Here is a 17,676-nt window from a genome sequence, read left to right on the forward strand (position 1 = left end):
GTTCTGGGAAAGTCCTTTTGGAGCCTGAGAAACAGGGTTAATCTGTTTCACAGGCCTCGTCCTCAGCATGTGATCTGGGAGTAAAGTGCGCCTGGCGGAAATGTGCTGAGTCATGGCGTAATGATTAATCATCCTGAGGACGTATCCACTGTGAACTCCAGAGTGAGGACACGCTGCCAGAGACACTTTATCAGCCCCGACTGTTCCTCAGTCCTGGTTTCACAATCGGACCCTGACCACACATTGACCCTGTGATCCGGATCCAGCCAGTTCCTGCAGGAAGTGTTTTCATCTCAATCTATTCAGCTTTCCTCAGAGAGAGTTCACATGCAGTCCCTTCACGAGGACCTGCTGTAAACACCAGCGCTGCGTGTCCTCGCCTGGTGAGTCATGTGTGGAGGGTTCCTGGCAGGCTGAGCTGCAGCTGCTCCCCCAGCTGCAGCTTTGCCTGCACTCACTCCCTGATGGAGCAGATTGACTTTCTGAAACCTCTCCATGAACCTCTGTGGGACTGCTTCACTGGGTTTCTCAGAACGAGTCCTAACCCCTGGCATCACTTCCTGTCTCCTAGTCTGGAGGTCAATGGTTCTCTGAATGTGTTTGTGTTGTTATCCTGAGCTCGAGCTGAGCAGACTGTAACGCTTTGTTCGACCACCTAGCATCCTTCAGTACACACCGCACTGGGGCGTTAGAACGGAGGTTGCTATCGGAAACGTCTGTTTGACTCAGAGATATTTTCTGACCCGATCCAGAATCCCATCGCATTTAGAGGAACATTTCCTCCTGACTTCTCACCAACCGGTCAGTCTGACGGTCAGATCCGACGTGCTTCCTGCTGATTGGTGCGTGTTTGCTTCCTGCTGATTGGTGCGTCCGCCATCTCCAATCAAATCACCTCTTCGAACCCCTTCAGTCTGGTTTTCGTCCCCACCACAGCACAGAAACGGCACTCGTCAGGGTCCTCAATGACCTCCTCACCTCTGCTGACACCGGTTCCCTCAACATCCTCATCCTCCTCGACCTGAGTGCAGCCTTTGATACCGTGAGCCACAACATCCTGCTCACCCGACTCCAAGACATCGGTATCGAAGGTACTGCGCTCAGGTGGCTCCAGTCATATCTCTCCGACAGATCCCACTTCATCTCCCTCGATAATCACTCCTCTGCCACAGCTACAGTCACCCAAGGTGTTCCCCAAGGCTCAGTACTCGGCCCCCTCCTCTTCATCATCTACATCCTCCCCCTTGGTCAGATTCTCCGCCACTACAACCTGGACTTCCACTGCTACGCCGACACTGCCCCAACCTCACACTGACCATCGATGGCACCCCTGTTTCCCCCTCCACCCAGGCACGCAACCTCGGGGTTCTATTCGATCCCACCCTCTCCCTTGACTCCCACATCCGCCAAGTTGTCAAAATCTCATTTTTCCATCTCCGCAACATTGCCAAAATCCGTCCCTCTCTCACCCGCCCCGCAGCTGAGCGACTCATTCACGCCTTCATCTCCTCCCGCCTCGACTACTGTAACTCCCTCCTATACGGCATCAGCTCCACCTCCTCCTCCACGGCATCAGCTCCACCTCCTCCTCCACGGCATCAGCTCCACCTCCTCCTCCACGGCATCAGCTCCACCTCCTCCTCCACGGCATCAGCTCCACCTCCTCCTCCACGGCATCAGCTCCACCTCCTCCTCCACGGCATCAGCTCCACCTCCTCCTCCACGGCATCAGCTCCACCTCCTCCTCCACGGCATCAGCTCCACCTCCCTCAGTAGACTCCAGCGTGTTCAGAACGCAGCCGCCAGACTTCTCACCCACACTAAATCATGGCACCATATCACCCCGGTCCTCAAAGAACTACACTGGCTTCCCGTTACTCACCGCATCAACTACAAACTCCTGGTCCTTACCTATAAAGCCCTCCACCATCTGGCCCCCCCGTACCTCACTGACCTTCTCATCCCCTACCATCCTCCCCGGACCCTCAGATCCACCTCGGCCGGCCTGCTTTCCACCCCCATTGGCAATCTCCGGAGCTTTGGAGACAGAGCCTTCTCTGTGGCCGCCCCAAAGCTCTGGAACTCCCTCCCCCAAGACCTCCGTGAGTCCGAGTCCCTCACTCTGTTCCAGTCCCGCCTCAAAACCCATCTTTTCACCTCTCTCTATCCGTAAGACCCCCCCCCCTCCTCCTGACTGCCACTGTGCTTTGTTTTGTTGTTTTTGTTGTTTTTCTTAGTCTGCTGTCTACCTGCCCCAGTCTATCTACCCCCCCCCCCCCCCCCCCCTCATATTGTAAAGCGTCTTTGGGTACTATAAAAGCGCTATATAAATCCAATATATTATTATTATTATTATTTGCTTCCTGCTGATTGGTGCGTCTTTGCTCCTCAGATGGTGGAGCCCGTGGATCTGTTCTGGAAGTGCGGCCTGGCCAACCCTCACACCACCCACTGCCTGGGCAACGGGCAGATCATGATCAGCTGCATGGGAGACCCAGGGGGCAACGGCAAGGGTGAGACCCCTGCAGACACCCTCACTACCAACAGCCCAGCCCCTCTCACTGAGACCCTTTATCAGCTGGAGATATCCCATCATAAAGACAGACCGTGAACGCACCATCTGCATAACAATAGATCCACCCTCAGAGATCTGTGCCTCCTCTCTGCCATCGACTGTATCTCTTTACTTACATCTGGAAGACCCGTTCTGTTTTACCTGTCCTCCTCTCAGGGGGCTTCGTGCTGCTGGACGGTGAGACGTTCGAGGTGGTCGGGAACTGGGAGCACCCGGGGGAAGCGGCACCATTTGGATACGACTTCTGGTACCAGCCGCGACACAACGTGATGATCAGCACCGAGTGGGGGGCGCCCAAAGCTCTGGCCAATGGGTTCAACCCGGACCACGTCAAAGAGGGTGAGTCAGCAGCCGGTTGCAGAGCACATGGTCCTCTGGTGGCGTCTCTGCCTCGGCTCGGTGTGTAACCGCGGTTACTAAGACCTGTCAGCAGCAGGTTGCAGAGCACCTGGTCCTCTGGTGGCGTCTCTGCCTCGGCTCGGTGTGTAACCGCGGTTACTAAGACCTGTCAGCAGCAGGTTGCAGAGCACATGGTCCTCTGGTGGCGTCTCTGCCTCGGCTCGGTGTGTAACTGCGGTTACTAAGACCTGTCAGCAGCACAGGGTGCTTTGATCGGACCCAACTCCAGTTAGGAGTCTGGGTCCTGAGTTCCCTTTCCAGTACACTTCCAGTTGGTAAGGTAACATAAGAAGTACTTTATTGATCCCAATTTGGGAGCATAAGAAGACATGGAATTGTACATAAAAAATTCAAAGACTAGAAATAAACAATCAAAAATGTAAACATCTCTATAGAAGAAAATATACATGTTGAGTTACAGATGCACAGTAGCACAATATAAAGCAGGATATTGTATACATACTTCTATGGGATCTGTTCCCAGTCTGAACCACAGGGAGTTCTGTAGACCTCCAGCTCAGTGTTGCCCTCTGGACAGAACCAGAGCCTCGCTCACAGGACTTCCTTGTTGTGGTTCTCAGGACTGTACGGCAGCTCGCTCCACATCTGGGACTGGACCAGCCACAGGAAGCTGCAGACGCTGGACCTCGGGGAAGACGGGGCGATCCCCCTGGAGCTCCGGTTCCTCCACGACCCCGACGCCACCGAGGGCTACGTGGGATGTGCTCTGAAGGGATCCGTCTTCAGGTTCTACAAAACACCTGTCAGTACCACAGGGTTCTTGATCTTAGTGAGACTTGAATCAGTACCACAGGGTTCTTGATCTTAGTAAGACTTGAATCAGTACCACAGGGTTCTTGATCTTAGTGAGACTTGAATCAGTACCACAGGGTTCTTGATCTTAGTAAGACTTGAATCAGTACCACAGGGTTCTTGATCTTAGTGAGACTTGAATCAGTACCACAGGGTTCTTGATCTTAGTGAGACTTGAATCAGTACCACAGGGTTCTTGATCTTAGTGAGACTTGAATCAGTACCACAGAGTTCTAGATCTTAGTAAGACTTGAATCAGTACCACAGGGTTCTTTATCTTAGTAAGACTTGAATCAGTACCACAGGGTTCTAGATCTTAGTAAGACTTGAATCAGTACCACAGGGTTCTAGATCTTAGTAAGACTTGAATCAGTACCACAGGGTTCTTTATCTTAGTAAGACTTGAATCAGTACCACAGGGTTCTAGATCTTAGTAAGACTTGAATCAGTACCACAGGGTTCTAGATCTTAGTAAGACTTGAATCAGCACCACAGGGTTCTAGATCTTAGTAAGACTTGAATCAGTACCACAGGGTTCTTGATCTTAGTAAGACTTGAATCAGTACCACAGGGTTCTTGATCTTAGTAAGACTTGAATCAGTACCACAGGGTTCTAGATCTTAGTAAGACTTGAATCAGCACCACAGGGTTCTAGATCTTAGTAAGACTTGAATCAGTACCACAGGGTTCTTGATCTTAGTAAGACTTGAATCAGTACCACAGGGTTCTTGATCTTAGTAAGACTTGAATCAGTACCACAGGGTTCTTTATCTTAGTAAGACTTGAATCAGTACCACAGGGTTCTTGATCTTAGTAAGACTTGAATCAGTACCACAGGGTTCTAGATCTTAGTAAGACTTGAATCAGTACCACAGGGTTCTAGATCTTAGTAAGACTTGAATCAGTACCACAGGGTTCTAGATCTTAGTAAGACTTGAAACAGTACCACAGGGTTCTTGATCTCAGTAAGACTTGAATCAGTACCACAGGGTTCTTGATCTCAGTAAGACTTTAATCAGTACCACAGGGTTCTTGATCTCAGTAAGACTTTAATCAGTACCACAGGGTTCTAGATCTTAGTAAGACTTGAATCAGTACCACAGGGTTATAGATCTTAGTAAGACTTGAATCAGTACCACAGGGTTCTAGATCTCAGTAAGACTTGAATCAGTACCACAGGGTTCTAGATCTCAGTAAGACTTGAATCAGTACCACAGGGTTCTAGATCTTAGTAAGACTTTAATCAGTACCACAGGGTTCTAGATCTTAGTGAGACTTGAATCAGTACCACAGGGTTCTTGATCTTAGTAAGACTTGAATCAGTACCACAGGGTTCTAGATCTTAGTGAGACTTGAATCAGTACCACAGGGTTCTTGATCTTAGTAAGACTTGAATCAGTACCACAGGGTTCTTGATCTTAGTAAGACTTGAATCAGTACCACAGGGTTCTAGATCTTAGTGAGACTTGAATCAGTACCACAGGGTTCTAGATCTTAGTAAGACTTGAATCAGTACCACAGGGTTCTAGATCTTAGTAAGACTTGAATCAGTACCACAGGGTTCTTGATCTCAGTAAGACTTGAATCAGTACCACAGGGTTCTTGATCTCAGTAAGACTTGAATCAGTACCACAGGGTTCTAGATCTTAGTAAGACTTGAATCAGTACCACAGGGTTCTAGATCTTAGTAAGACTTGAATCAGTACCACAGGGTTCTAGATCTTAGTAAGACTTGAAACAGTACCACAGGGTTCTTGATCTTAGTGAGACTTGAATCAGTACCACAGGGTTCTAGATCTTAGTAAGACTTGAATCAGTACCACAGGGTTCTAGATCTTAGTAAGACTTGAATCAGTACCACAGGGTTCTTGATCTTAGTGAGACTTGAATCAGTACCACAGGGTTCTAGATCTTAGTAAGACTTGAATCAGTACCACAGGGTTCTTGATCTTAGTAAGACTTGAATCAGTACCACAGGGTTCTAGATCTTAGTAAGACTTGAATCAGTACCACAGGGTTCTAGATCTTAGTAAGACTTGAATCAGTACCACAGGGTTCTTGATCTTAGTAAGACTTGAATCAGTACCACAGGGTTCTAGATCTTAGTAAGACTTGAAACAGTACCACAGGGTTCTTGATCCCATGAAGGATACGAGTATAACTGCTGCTAAACTTTATGATCTAAAACATCATGAGCAAAACACGACCCATTCCTTATAAATCCCGGTGAGACTTTATAGCCCTTTGTTGTGTTTGATAAGAGCTATAAAACCTAATGACCCTGAACTGCAGACGGTTCAGACCTTCAGAACAATGGCTCGTAAACCATCCAAACCTCCAGAAAACAATCATATCACTGAGAGGGTGTTAGCACTGAGCTCATAGCAAGTAGATAAGTACCTTCTTTTAAAACGCTTTGTTTTCTGAATGCAGTCTGTAGCTGCTGCTAACACTGTAGCTGATGCTAACACTGTAGCTTCTGCTAACACTGTAGCTGATGCTAACACTGTAGCTTCTGCTAACACTGTAGCTTCTGCTAACACTGTAGCTGCTGCTAACACTGTAGCTGATGCTAACACTGTAGCTGATGCTAACACTATAGCTCCTGCTAACACTGTAGCTTCTGCTAACACTGTAGCTGATGCTAACACTGTAGCTGCTGCTAACACTGTAGCTGATGCTAACACTGTAGCTGATGCTAACACTGTAGCTCCTGCTAACACTGTAGCTGCTGCTAACACTGTAGCTGATGCTAACACTGTAGCTGATGCTAACACTGTATAGCTGCTAACACTGTAGCTGATGCTAACACTGTAGCTGATGCTAACACTGTAGCTGATGCTAACACTGTATAGCTGCTAACACAGTAGCTGATGCTAACACTGTAGCTCCTGCTAACACTGTAGCTGCTGCTAACACAGTAGCTGCTGCTAACACTGTAGCTGATGCTAACACTGTATAGCTGCTAACACAGTAGCTGATGCTAACACTGTAGCTGATGCTAACACTGTAGCTGACGCTAACACTGTAGCTGATGCTAACACTGTATAGCTGCTAACACAGTAGCTGATGCTAACACTGTAGCTGATGCTAACACTGTATAGCTGCTAACACAGTAGCTGCTAACACTGTAGCTGATGCTAACACTGTAGCTGATGCTAACACTGTATAGCTGCTAACACTGTAGCTGATGCTAACACTGTAGCTGATGCTAACACAGTAGCTGATGCTAACACTGTAGCTGCTAACAGTGACTTCCTGTTTAGCATTATCCTGTGTTTGTGTGTCAGAAAGGAGACTGGGCTGCAGAGAAGGTGATCAGCGTTCCCAGCAAGAAGGTCGAAGGCTGGGTGCTTCCAGAGATGCCCAGTGAGCACCTGTCTGTCTGTCTGTCTGTCTGTCTGTCTGTCTGTCTCTCTGTCTCTCTGTCTGTTAACCTGTCTTTCTGTCTGCAGGTCTCATCACCGACATCCTGATCTCATTGGACGATCGTTACATCTACTTCTCTAATTGGCTGCACGGTGACATCAGACAGTATGACATCACAGACAGGAGGAACCCTCGATTGGTCGGCCAGGTGTGCAGTGACTCCACTTGGACTTTTACATGTCTTTATTTCGAAGACAGTCGAGGACATTCCACCAGTTACAGTGAAATAGAGTTGCAGGGAGGAGTAACCCGAGGGAGGGACAAACCTTCAGGTGTCAAACAACCGCTCTGGCTCAACCCGCTCTGACTCAACCGCTCTGACTCAACCCGCTCTGACTCAACCCGCTCTGACTCAACCCGCTCTGACTCAACCCGCTCTGACTCAACCGCTCTGACTCAACCCGCTCTGACTCAACCCGCTCTGACTCAACCCGCTCTGACTCAACCCGCTCTGGCTCAACCCGCTCTGACTCAACCCGCTCTGACTCAACCCGCTCTGACTCAACCGCTCTGACTCAACCCGCTCTGACTCAACCCGCTCTGACTCAACCCGCTCTGACTCAACCCGCTCTGACTCAACCCGCTCTGACTCAACCCGCTCTGCCTCAACCCGCTCTGACTCAACCCGCTCTGACTCAACCCGCTCTGACTCAACCCGCTCTGCCTCAACCCGCTCTGACTCAACCCGCTCTGACTCAACCCGCTCTGCCTCAACCCGCTCTGACTCAACCCGCTCTGACTCAACCGCTCTGACTCAACCCGCTCTGACTCAACCCGCTCTGACTCAACCCGCTCTGACTCAACCCGCTCTGGCTCAACCCGCTCTGCCTCAACCCGCTCTGACTCAACCCGCTCTGACTCAACCGCTCTGACTCAACCGCTCTGACTCAACCCGCTCTGCCTCAACCCGCTCTGACTCAACCCGCTCTGACTCAACCCGCTCTGACTCAACCCGCTCTGACTCAACCCGCTCTGACTCAACCCGCTCTGACTCAACCCGCTCTGACTCAACCCGCTCTGACTCAACCCGCTCTGACTCAACCCGCTCTGACTCAACCCGCTCTGACTCAACCCGCTCTGACTCAACCCGCTCTGACTCAACCCGCTCTGACTCAACCCGCTCTGACTCAACCCGCTCTGCCTCAACCCGCTCTGACTCAACCCGCTCTGGCTCAACCCGCTCTGACTCAACCCGCTCTGACTCAACCCGCTCTGCCTCAACCCGCTCTGCCTCAACCCGCTCTGACTCAACCCGCTCTGCCTCAACCCGCTCTGACTCAACCCGCTCTGGCTCAACCCGCTCTGCCTCAAACCGCTCTGGCTCAACCCGCTCTGGCTCAACCCGCTCTGACTCAACCCGCTCTGGCTCAACCCGCTCTGACTCAACCCGCTCTGGCTCAACCCGCTCTGGCTCAACCCGCTCTGACTCAACCCGCTCTGACTCAACCCGCTCTGACTCAACCCGCTCTGGCTCAACCCGCTCTGGTTTAACCCGCTCTGACTCAACCCGCTCTGGCTCAACCCGCTCTGGTTTAACCCGCTCTGACTCAACCCGCTCTGACTCAACCGCTCTGACTCAACCCGCTCTGACTCAACCCGCTCTGACTCAACCCGCTCTGGCTCAACCCGCTCTGCCTCAACCCGCTCTGGCTCAACCCGCTCTGACTCAACCCGCTCTGACTCAACCCGCTCTGCCTCAACCCGCTCTGACTCAACCCGCTCTGACTCAACCCGCTCTGACTCAACCCGCTCTGACTCAACCCGCTCTGGCTCAACCCGCTCTGCCTCAACCCGCTCTGACTCAACCCGCTCTGACTCAACCCGCTCTGACTCAACCGCTCTGACTCAACCAGCTCTGACTCAACCCGCTCTGACTCAACCCGCTCTGACTCAACCCGCTCTGACTCAACCCGCTCTGGCTCAACCCGCTCTGCCTCAACCCGCTCTGACTCAACCCGCTCTGACTCAACCCGCTCTGACTCAACCGCTCTGACTCAACCAGCTCTGACTCAACCCGCTCTGACTCAACCCGCTCTGACTCAACCCGCTCTGGCTCAACCCGCTCTGCCTCAACCCGCTCTGACTCAACCCGCTCTGCCTCAACCCGCTCTGACTCAACCCGCTCTGACTCAACCCGCTCTGCCTCAACCCGCTCTGACTCAACCCGCTCTGGCTCAACCCGCTCTGCCTCAACCCGCTCTGACTCAACCCGCTCTGGTTTAACCCGCTCTGACTCAACCCGCTCTGACTCAACCCGCTCTGCCTCAACCCGCTCTGACTCAACCCGCTCTGACTCAACCCGCTCTGACTCAACCCGCTCTGACTCAACCCGCTCTGACTCAACCCGCTCTGACTCAACCCGCTCTGGTTTAACCCGCTCTGACTCAACCCGCTCTGACTCAACCCGCTCTGACTCAACCCGCTCTGGCTCAACCCGCTCTGGTTTAACCCGCTCTGACTCAACCCGCTCTGGCTCAACCCGCTCTGGTTTAACCCGCTCTGACTCAACCCGCTCTGGCTCAACCCGCTCTGACTCAACCCGCTCTGACTCAACCCGCTCTGACTCAACCCGCTCTGCCTCAACCCGCTCTGACTCAACCCGCTCTGCCTCAACCCGCTCTGACTCAACCCGCTCTGACTCAACCCGCTCTGACTCAACCCGCTCTGACTCAACCCGCTCTGACTCAACCCGCTCTGACTCAACCCGCTCTGCCTCAACCCGCTCTGACTCAACCCGCTCTGCCTCAACCGCTCTGACTCAACCAGCTCTGACTCAACCCGCTCTGACTCAACCCGCTCTGACTCAACCCGCTCTGCCTCAACCCGCTCTGACTCAACCCGCTCTGCCTCAACCCGCTCTGACTCAACCCGCTCTGCCTCAACCCGCTCTGACTCAACCCGCTCTGACTCAACCCGCTCTGACTCAACCGCTCTGACTCAACCAGCTCTGACTCAACCCGCTCTGACTCAACCCGCTCTGACTCAACCCGCTCTGACTCAACCCGCTCTGACTCAACCCGCTCTGACTCAACCCGCTCTGCCTCAACCCGCTCTGACTCAACCCGCTCTGACTCAACCCGCTCTGACTCAACCCGCTCTGACTCAACCGCTCTGACTCAACCAGCTCTGACTCAACCCGCTCTGACTCAACCCGCTCTGACTCAACCCGCTCTGCCTCAACCCGCTCTGACTCAACCCGCTCTGCCTCAACCCGCTCTGCCTCAACCCGCTCTGCCTCAACCCGCTCTGCCTCAAACCGCTCTGACTCAACCCGCTCTGACTCAACCCGCTCTGACTCAACCCGCTCTGACTCAACCCGCTCTGACTCAACCCGCTCTGCCTCAACCCGCTCTGACTCAAACCGCTCTGGCTCAAACCGCTCTGGCTCAACCCGCTCTGACTCAACCCGCTCTGACTCAACCCGCTCTGGCTCAACCCGCTCTGACTCAACCGCTCTGACTCAACCCGCTCTGCCTCAACCCGCTCTGACTCAACCCGCTCTGACTCAACCCGCTCTGACTCAACCCGCTCTGACTCAAACCGCTCTGCCTCAACCCGCTCTGGCTCAACCCGCTCTGACTCAACCCGCTCTGACTCAACCCGCTCTGACTCAACCCGCTCTGGCTCAACCCGCTCTGACTCAACCCGCTCTGACTCAACCCGCTCTGGCTCAAACCGCTCTGACTCAAACCGCTCTGACTCAACCCGCTCTGGCTCAACCCGCTCTGACTCAACCCGCCCTGACTCAACCCGCTCTGCCTCAACCCGCTCTGACTCAACCCGCTCTTACTCAACCCGCTCTGACTCAACCCGCTCTGCCTCAACCCGCTCTGACTCAACCCGCTCTGGCTCAACCCGCTCTGACTCAACCCGCTCTGACTCAACCCGCTCTGCCTCAACCCGCTCTGACTCAACCCGCTCTGACTCAACCCGCTCTGACTCAACCCGCTCTGCCTCAACCCGCTCTGACTCAACCCGCTCTGCCTCAACCCGCTCTGACTCAACCCGCTCTGACTCAACCCGCTCTGGCTCAACCCGCTCTGCCTCAAACCGCTCTGGCTCAACCCGCTCTGGCTCAACCCGCTCTGACTCAACCCGCTCTGACTCAACCCGCTCTGCCTCAACCCGCTCTGACTCAACCCGCTCTGACTCAACCCGCTCTGCCTCAACCCGCTCTGACTCAAACCGCTCTGGCTCAAACCGCTCTGGCTCAACCCGCTCTGACTCAACCCGCTCTGACTCAACCCGCTCTGACTCAACCGCTCTGACTCAACCCGCTCTGACTCAACCCGCTCTGACTCAACCCGCTCTGACTCAACCGCTCTGACTCAACCAGCTCTGACTCAACCCGCTCTGCCTCAACCCGCTCTGACTCAACCCGCTCTGACTCAACCGCTCTGACTCAACCCGCTCTGACTCAACCCGCTCTGACTCAACCCGCTCTGACTCAACCGCTCTGCCTCAACCCGCTCTGACTCAACCCGCTCTGACTCAACCGCTCTGACTCAACCCGCTCTGACTCAACCCGCTCTGCCTCAACCCGCTCTGACTCAACCCGCTCTGCCTCAACCCGCTCTGACTCAACCCGCTCTGACTCAACCCGCTCTGGCTCAACCCGCTCTGCCTCAAACCGCTCTGGCTCAACCCGCTCTGGCTCAACCCGCTCTGACTCAACCCGCTCTGACTCAACCCGCTCTGCCTCAACCCGCTCTGACTCAACCCGCTCTGACTCAACCCGCTCTGCCTCAACCCGCTCTGACTCAAACCGCTCTGACTCAACCCGCTCTGACTCAACCCGCTCTGCCTCAACCCGCTCTGACTCAAACCGCTCTGGCTCAAACCGCTCTGGCTCAACCCGCTCTGACTCAACCCGCTCTGACTCAACCCGCTCTGACTCAACCGCTCTGACTCAACCCGCTCTGACTCAACCGCTCTGACTCAACCCGCTCTGGCTCAACCCGCTCTGCCTCAACCCGCTCTGACTCAACCCGCTCTGCCCCGTTCGCCGTGCGTAGCTGTCCCGTAGGAGGACCGACTCACGGTCGTCCCGCCCACCTCTGCATCGGCGTCATGGACGTATAAAGAGAGACACATTAACAACAACACGTCTACCTTTCCTCAAACTGAGCGTGTGTCCAGAGGGGGCGCTGTGGAGCGCCTGTGGACGCGGCTCGACCTCAGCTGGGAGGAAGAGACGGCTATTCCACGGGGGGCTATAAGACGCCTAACACCTGCACTCTGTGAAGACCAGCCATACACATCTGGTTGCTCATTGTGTATCTACATATCATGTTCCATGTGCTTCTAGACTCTTCTTCTCCATCTCCATTCTGTTAGTATTAACTTCTCAGAACATTCTCTTGCCCTCTTGTATCGGCTGGATGTCCTCATGCCCGGAGAGCGAGGCCGGCTGCTGACCCGTCTGTCTGTTGCAGGTGTTTCTGGGCGGGAGCATCGTCAGTGACGGACCAATCAGAGTCCTGGAGGACCCGGAGCCCCAGCCCCCCCCCCGCTTCCTGCAGGGCCGCAGGGTCCCCGGGGGGCCGCAGATGCTTCAGCTCAGTCTAGACGGGAGGAGGCTGTACGTCACCACGTCTCTGTTCAGTGGCTGGGACAAGCAGTTCTACCCCGACATGACCCAGTGAGTACTGATACTACTGTGTACTGCTGTGTACTACTGTGTACTGCTGTGTACTACTGTGTACTGCTGTGTACTATGTGTACTGCTGTATAATGTATACTACTGTATACTGCTGTAGTACTACTATATACAAGCAGTTCTACCCCGACATGACCCAGTGAGTACTGATACTACTGTGTACTGCTGTGTACTACTGTGTACTGCTGTGTACTACTGTGTACTGCTGTATAATGTATACTACTGTATACTGTATACTGCTGTAGTACTACTATATACAAGCAGTTCTACCCCGACATGACCCAGTGAGTACTGAATACTACCGTGTACTACTGTGTACTGCTGTGTACTACTGTGTACTGCTGTATAATGTATACTACTGTATACTGTATACTGTATACTACTGTAGTACTACTGTATACAAGCAGTTCTACCCCGACATGACCCAGTGAGTACTGAATACTACTGTGTACTGCTGAATACTGTGTACTACTGTGTACTGCAGTACTGTAGTACTGACACACGTTTTAAAAAGCATGCACAGAGAGAGGCTGTGAGGTGCTAACAGAGGCTGCTTGAAGCTCCATCATGATGTGTTCAGGCTCTGTCAGTAAAACGAGCATTGGGCAGATAAATGATATCAAACTGTGTTCAGACGAAGTCGTGGAGTAAATGCATCTTCGGTGAGAAACATTGAGGTCTGAAGGAGGTGTGTAACGTGTGTACCGTCTGTGGAGGTTACATCCAGAGGTCTGGAGGAGGTGTGTAACGTGTGTACCGTCTGTGGAGGTTACATCCAGAGGTCTGAAGGAGGTGTGTAACGTGTGTACCGTCTGTGGAGGTTACATCCAGAGGTCTGGAGGAGGTGTGTAACGTGTGTACCGTCTGTGGAGGTTACATCCAGAGGTCTGGAGGAGGTGTGTAACGTGTGTACCGTCTGTGGAGGTTACATCCAGAGGTCTGGAGGAGGTGTGTAACGTGTGTACCGTCTGTGGAGGTTACATCCAGAGGTCTGGAGGAGGTGTGTAACGTGTGTACCGTCTGTGGAGGTTACATCCAGAGGTCTGGAGGAGGTGTGTAACGTGTGTACCGTCTGTGGAGGTTACATCCAGAGGTCTGGAGGAGGTGTGTAACGTGTGTACCGTCTGTGGAGGTTACATCCAGAGGTCTGGAGGAGGTGTGTAACGTGTGTACCGTCTGTGGAGGTTACATCCAGAGGTCTGGAGGAGGTGTGTAACGTGTGTACCGTCTGTGGAGGTTACGTGTACTGAGTGTAATGTGTTAATGTGTGCAGGCAGGGCTCCGTGATGATGCAGGTGGACGTGGACTCGGAGGTGGGGGGTCTCTCCCTGAACCAGGACTTCCTGGTGGACTTCGGTAAAGAACCGGACGGGCCGGCGCTGGCCCACGAGCTGAGATACCCCGGGGGGGACTGCACCTCAGACATCTGGCTGTAGAGGGACGACACAGAGCGGCTTCATCAATAACACGCCTCTCATCCAATCAGAACACTCACTGCCTCTCATCCAATCAGAACACTCACCGCCTCTCATCTAATCAGAACACTCACCGCCTCTCATCCAATCAGCACTCACTGCCTCTCATCCAATCAGAACACTCACCGCCTCTCATCCAATCAGCACTCACTGCCTCTCATCCAATCACTAACACTCACCGCCTCTCATCCAATCACTAACACTCACTGCCTCTCATCCAATCAGCACTCACTGCCTCTCATCCAATCAGCACTCACTGCCTCTCATCCAATCACTAACACTCACCGCCTCTCATCCAATCACTAACACTCACCGCCTCTCATCCAATCACTGACACTCACTGCCTCTCATCCAATCAGCACTCACTGCCTCTCATCCAATCACTAACACTCACCGCCTCTCATCCAATCACTGACACTCACTGCCTCTCATCCAATCACTGACACTCACTGCCTCTCATCCAATCACTGACACTCACTGCCTCTCATCCAATCAGAACACTCACTGCCTCTCATCCAATCAGCACTCACTGCCTCTCATCCAATCACTAACACTCACCGCCTCTCATCCAATCACTGACACTCACTGCCTCTCATCCAATCACTGACACTCACTGCCTCTCATCCAATCAGAACACTCACTGCCTCTCATCCAATCAGAACACATGTGCTTGTTTGTTGTCCATCTTTGTGTTTATTGACACACATGTAGTGAAAGTACATATGAAGCGCTGTGGAGAAATAAAAGGTGAAACATGATTGGTGTGTGTTTGACTTTTAGAAACCAGCAGCTGCACGATGTAGACCAGGGGTGGGGAACCTCCGGCCTCCGGGCCGTATACGGCCCGCGAGACAATTTGGTACGGCCCTCGAGGTCATTTATAAACACACGCAAAAAATTAAAAAAATTAAGAAATCTTGACCGCAAAATAACAAGCGAGTGCCTGTTTTTCCTGGCCAAGGTCAGGGTCCTTGAACACAACACGAGCCTAACGTGTCATCACGTGGTATATGTCTCGACTGACAGGGGTGCAGTTCTGACGGAGAGCACCAGAACGCCACTCCAGCACTTCAGAAATGGCAGTACCGATAAGTCCATACACACAGTGGCGTTTCTATATGTACAAAAGTGGTGGGGCACAAAAAACTCAGATGTCTGAGTTTTCTAAGCTTCTGCAGAGAGGTTCATGGCTGGTGAGGCTCTGACTCTTCAGGTTTACAAATATTATATTTTGACCTAAATCAAAATATAATATTATTTTCAAAAGCTTTTTTTGTCTGATGCTTCAATTAATTTTAAACAGACAGTTCAACAAAAGGATACCCAAAACATGTAATTTTATCATTTAAATATTGAATTGTTCTCTCTTAGTAAGATCCCATTTTCACTAAAATTGAAGTCTTACCTTGACATGAAGATGAAGTCCATTTGCCTATCCTTCTGGACAAAAATCGCTATTACTTTTTTGTAAAAGTCCTCCTTATCTTCTTGTAGTTTCAAAAGTCTATCATAAATCTAATCTAATCAATAGATTTATGATTCGAAAATTATAAAAGTAGGGTAGACATGTGGATATTAACCGGCTGAACAAAACGTGCATTTATCTAACAGCTACGTTTCGCACAGATCTTATTTGAGCTATTTTCTAAAATCCTATGGAGAAATCTCATTGCTTTTCTGTGGAGGGAAGCCATGCGCAGTTTACTTCCGGGTTTTAGGACGCCTCACTGCAGCTCTCTCGTCTCCTCTTCACACACCACACTTTTCGCGGCACACGTACTTACAGCCAATCAGCTCTGAATTATGTGAGATGACGTATGGTGGGGATGGCAGCTCTTTGCCCCTCTGGTCATTATTTTTTTGCCACACACATTAAATAGGACAATACTCTGAGCATGCGCAGTGTAGTTGTTACAGTCACCATTGACTTAAACAGGGAGAGGGAGGGGCAGGATCGGGTTTTGTCCCACATGGCTCTAAACAGCTCAATAGGCTCACACTGTCAGTGTGTGCCTATTGAGCAGTGTGACACTGTAGACACTAATTAGAAGAACACAGACTAAAACAGCAATGTACAGACGAATCAGATGATTAAACATGATCTTAAAATATATTTTATATATTTTTTTATTTATTGCATTTTTTTGTAATCATTATTTGTAATACTTTCTGCTGACACTAGGTGGGGCTGTGCCCCACCTGCCCCCAGTGTTGTAGTCAAGTCACCAATTCACGAGTCCAAGTCACCCTCGAGTCACCACTCTTCGAGTCCGAGTCCAAGTCCGAGTCACCAAGGGAGAGTCGTAGTCGAGTCCGAGTCCAAGTCCGAGTCACCCAAGGAGTGTCCAAGTCGAGTCCGAGTCATCATTACCTGTGTTCGAGTCCGAGTCCAATTCCGAGTCACTTAAGAAGAGTCCAAGTCAAGTCCGAGTCACAAGTCTTCATGTATTAATCTTCGTGGATATATGTTTTGAAATGTAGCTGCTCCTCTACATTGCTGTTATCCTGTCTATTGAACTGCTGTGAAGCGAGTTTGGCTACTATTCTTGTAATAGGTGCTATACAAATATAAAGCTTATTTCTAATATTAATATTATTATTATATATAAATAAACTATATTTAAAATGAGTTACCTTTTAGAGAAGTGATTATATTTGTATGCCAATATTTTCCTATGGTAAAGTTTTCGTTTTGCACTTTTATTTTGATAGTAATAAGATCGGGACTCTTATTTTGAAGGAACTTTTACGGGTTAAATCAGTTTACCGATAAAGATTTATCCCCAGAAAGCACATGGCTACTTAGCATGCAAAATGACGTCATTCTGCATGTTAAGTATGTGCTTTCGTTATCGGCTGAATCTTTATTTATTGATTAGATCACGTTACTCTGATGATAGTGTTCAAGACAGCCTATATGTCTGAACTCGATCCTTAGAGTAATGTGTTACGGAGCCTTCTCTTCTATATTGTTTCCACATAACGAGCATTTTGCTCTTTTCCAATGTGGAAGCAGAATGTGTGAAAGCATACAGCACGATGCGGGGTGTGTCTGTAGACATCTCTAGACTGGAACAGCGGGGCCCAGTACGTGAACTCGCCATACAGGATAGAGGACATCAGACTCCAGAGAAAATGTGCTCGAGTCCGAGTCCAAGTCGGAGCGTCAATGTACGAGTCGAGTCCGAGTCATCGTGGGGGGGGGAATTCACGAGTCCGAGTCCAAGTCATCCTGTGCGAGAATTCACGAGTCCAAGTCCGAGTCGCGTCAATCAGTGCGCGAGTCCGAGTCGAGTCACGAGTCCCGAAAATCGGCACTCAAGTCC

General features: G+C 51.3%; 2 protein-coding genes across 2 annotated transcripts; one reads left to right on the forward strand and one right to left on the reverse strand.

The window, feature by feature from the left end:
* Nucleotides 1-211: 211 nt before the first annotated feature.
* Nucleotides 212-15,108, forward strand: selenbp1 (selenium binding protein 1). The gene is made up of 8 exons (XM_034077365.2): nt 212-383; nt 2,393-2,513; nt 2,732-2,914; nt 3,556-3,737; nt 7,078-7,156; nt 7,243-7,364; nt 12,652-12,857; nt 14,149-15,108. Exons 2-8 carry the CDS (start codon nt 2,393-2,395, stop codon nt 14,309-14,311), a joined length of 1,056 nt encoding a protein of 351 aa, XP_033933256.1. The 5' UTR covers nt 212-383; the 3' UTR covers nt 14,312-15,108.
* On the reverse strand, nt 7,372-12,288 carry LOC139433248 (spermidine/spermine N(1)-acetyltransferase-like protein 1). The gene is made up of 4 exons (XM_071202179.1): nt 12,272-12,288; nt 9,362-9,779; nt 8,228-8,743; nt 7,372-7,852 (listed from the first exon to the last, which is right to left on the reverse strand). Exons 1-4 carry the CDS (start codon nt 12,286-12,288, stop codon nt 7,718-7,720), a joined length of 1,086 nt encoding a protein of 361 aa, XP_071058280.1. The 3' UTR covers nt 7,372-7,717.
* Nucleotides 15,109-17,676: the final 2,568 nt, after the last annotated feature.

This window comes from Pseudochaenichthys georgianus, unplaced genomic scaffold (assembly GCF_902827115.2).
Source record: "Pseudochaenichthys georgianus unplaced genomic scaffold, fPseGeo1.2 scaffold_1525_arrow_ctg1, whole genome shotgun sequence".
NCBI classification, from domain to species: Eukaryota; Metazoa; Chordata; class Actinopteri; order Perciformes; family Channichthyidae; genus Pseudochaenichthys; species Pseudochaenichthys georgianus.

What these genes read in the sequence shown, in the direction of transcription:
- selenbp1 (XM_034077365.2), top strand. Translation starts at nt 2,393, where the DNA reads ATGGTGGAGCCCGTGGATCTGTTCTGGAAGTGCGGCCTGGCCAACCCT. An exon ending in TCAGGTTCTACAAAACACCT is followed by an intron (nt 3,738 to 7,077) that starts GTCAGTACCACA and finishes TTTGTGTGTCAG; the next exon opens with AAAGGAGACTGGGCTGCAGA. An exon ending in TTCTACCCCGACATGACCCA is followed by an intron (nt 12,858 to 14,148) that starts GTGAGTACTGAT and finishes TAATGTGTGCAG; the next exon opens with GCAGGGCTCCGTGATGATGC.
- LOC139433248 (XM_071202179.1), bottom strand. An exon ending in GGTTGAGTCAGAGCGGGTTG is followed by an intron (nt 8,744 to 9,361) that starts AGGCAGAGCGGG and finishes GGGTTAAACCAG; the next exon opens with AGCGGGTTGAGCCAGAGCGG. An exon ending in GCGGGTTGAGTCAGAGCGGG is followed by an intron (nt 7,853 to 8,227) that starts TTGAGTCAGAGC and finishes CAGAGCGGGTTG; the next exon opens with AGTCAGAGCGGGTTGAGTCA.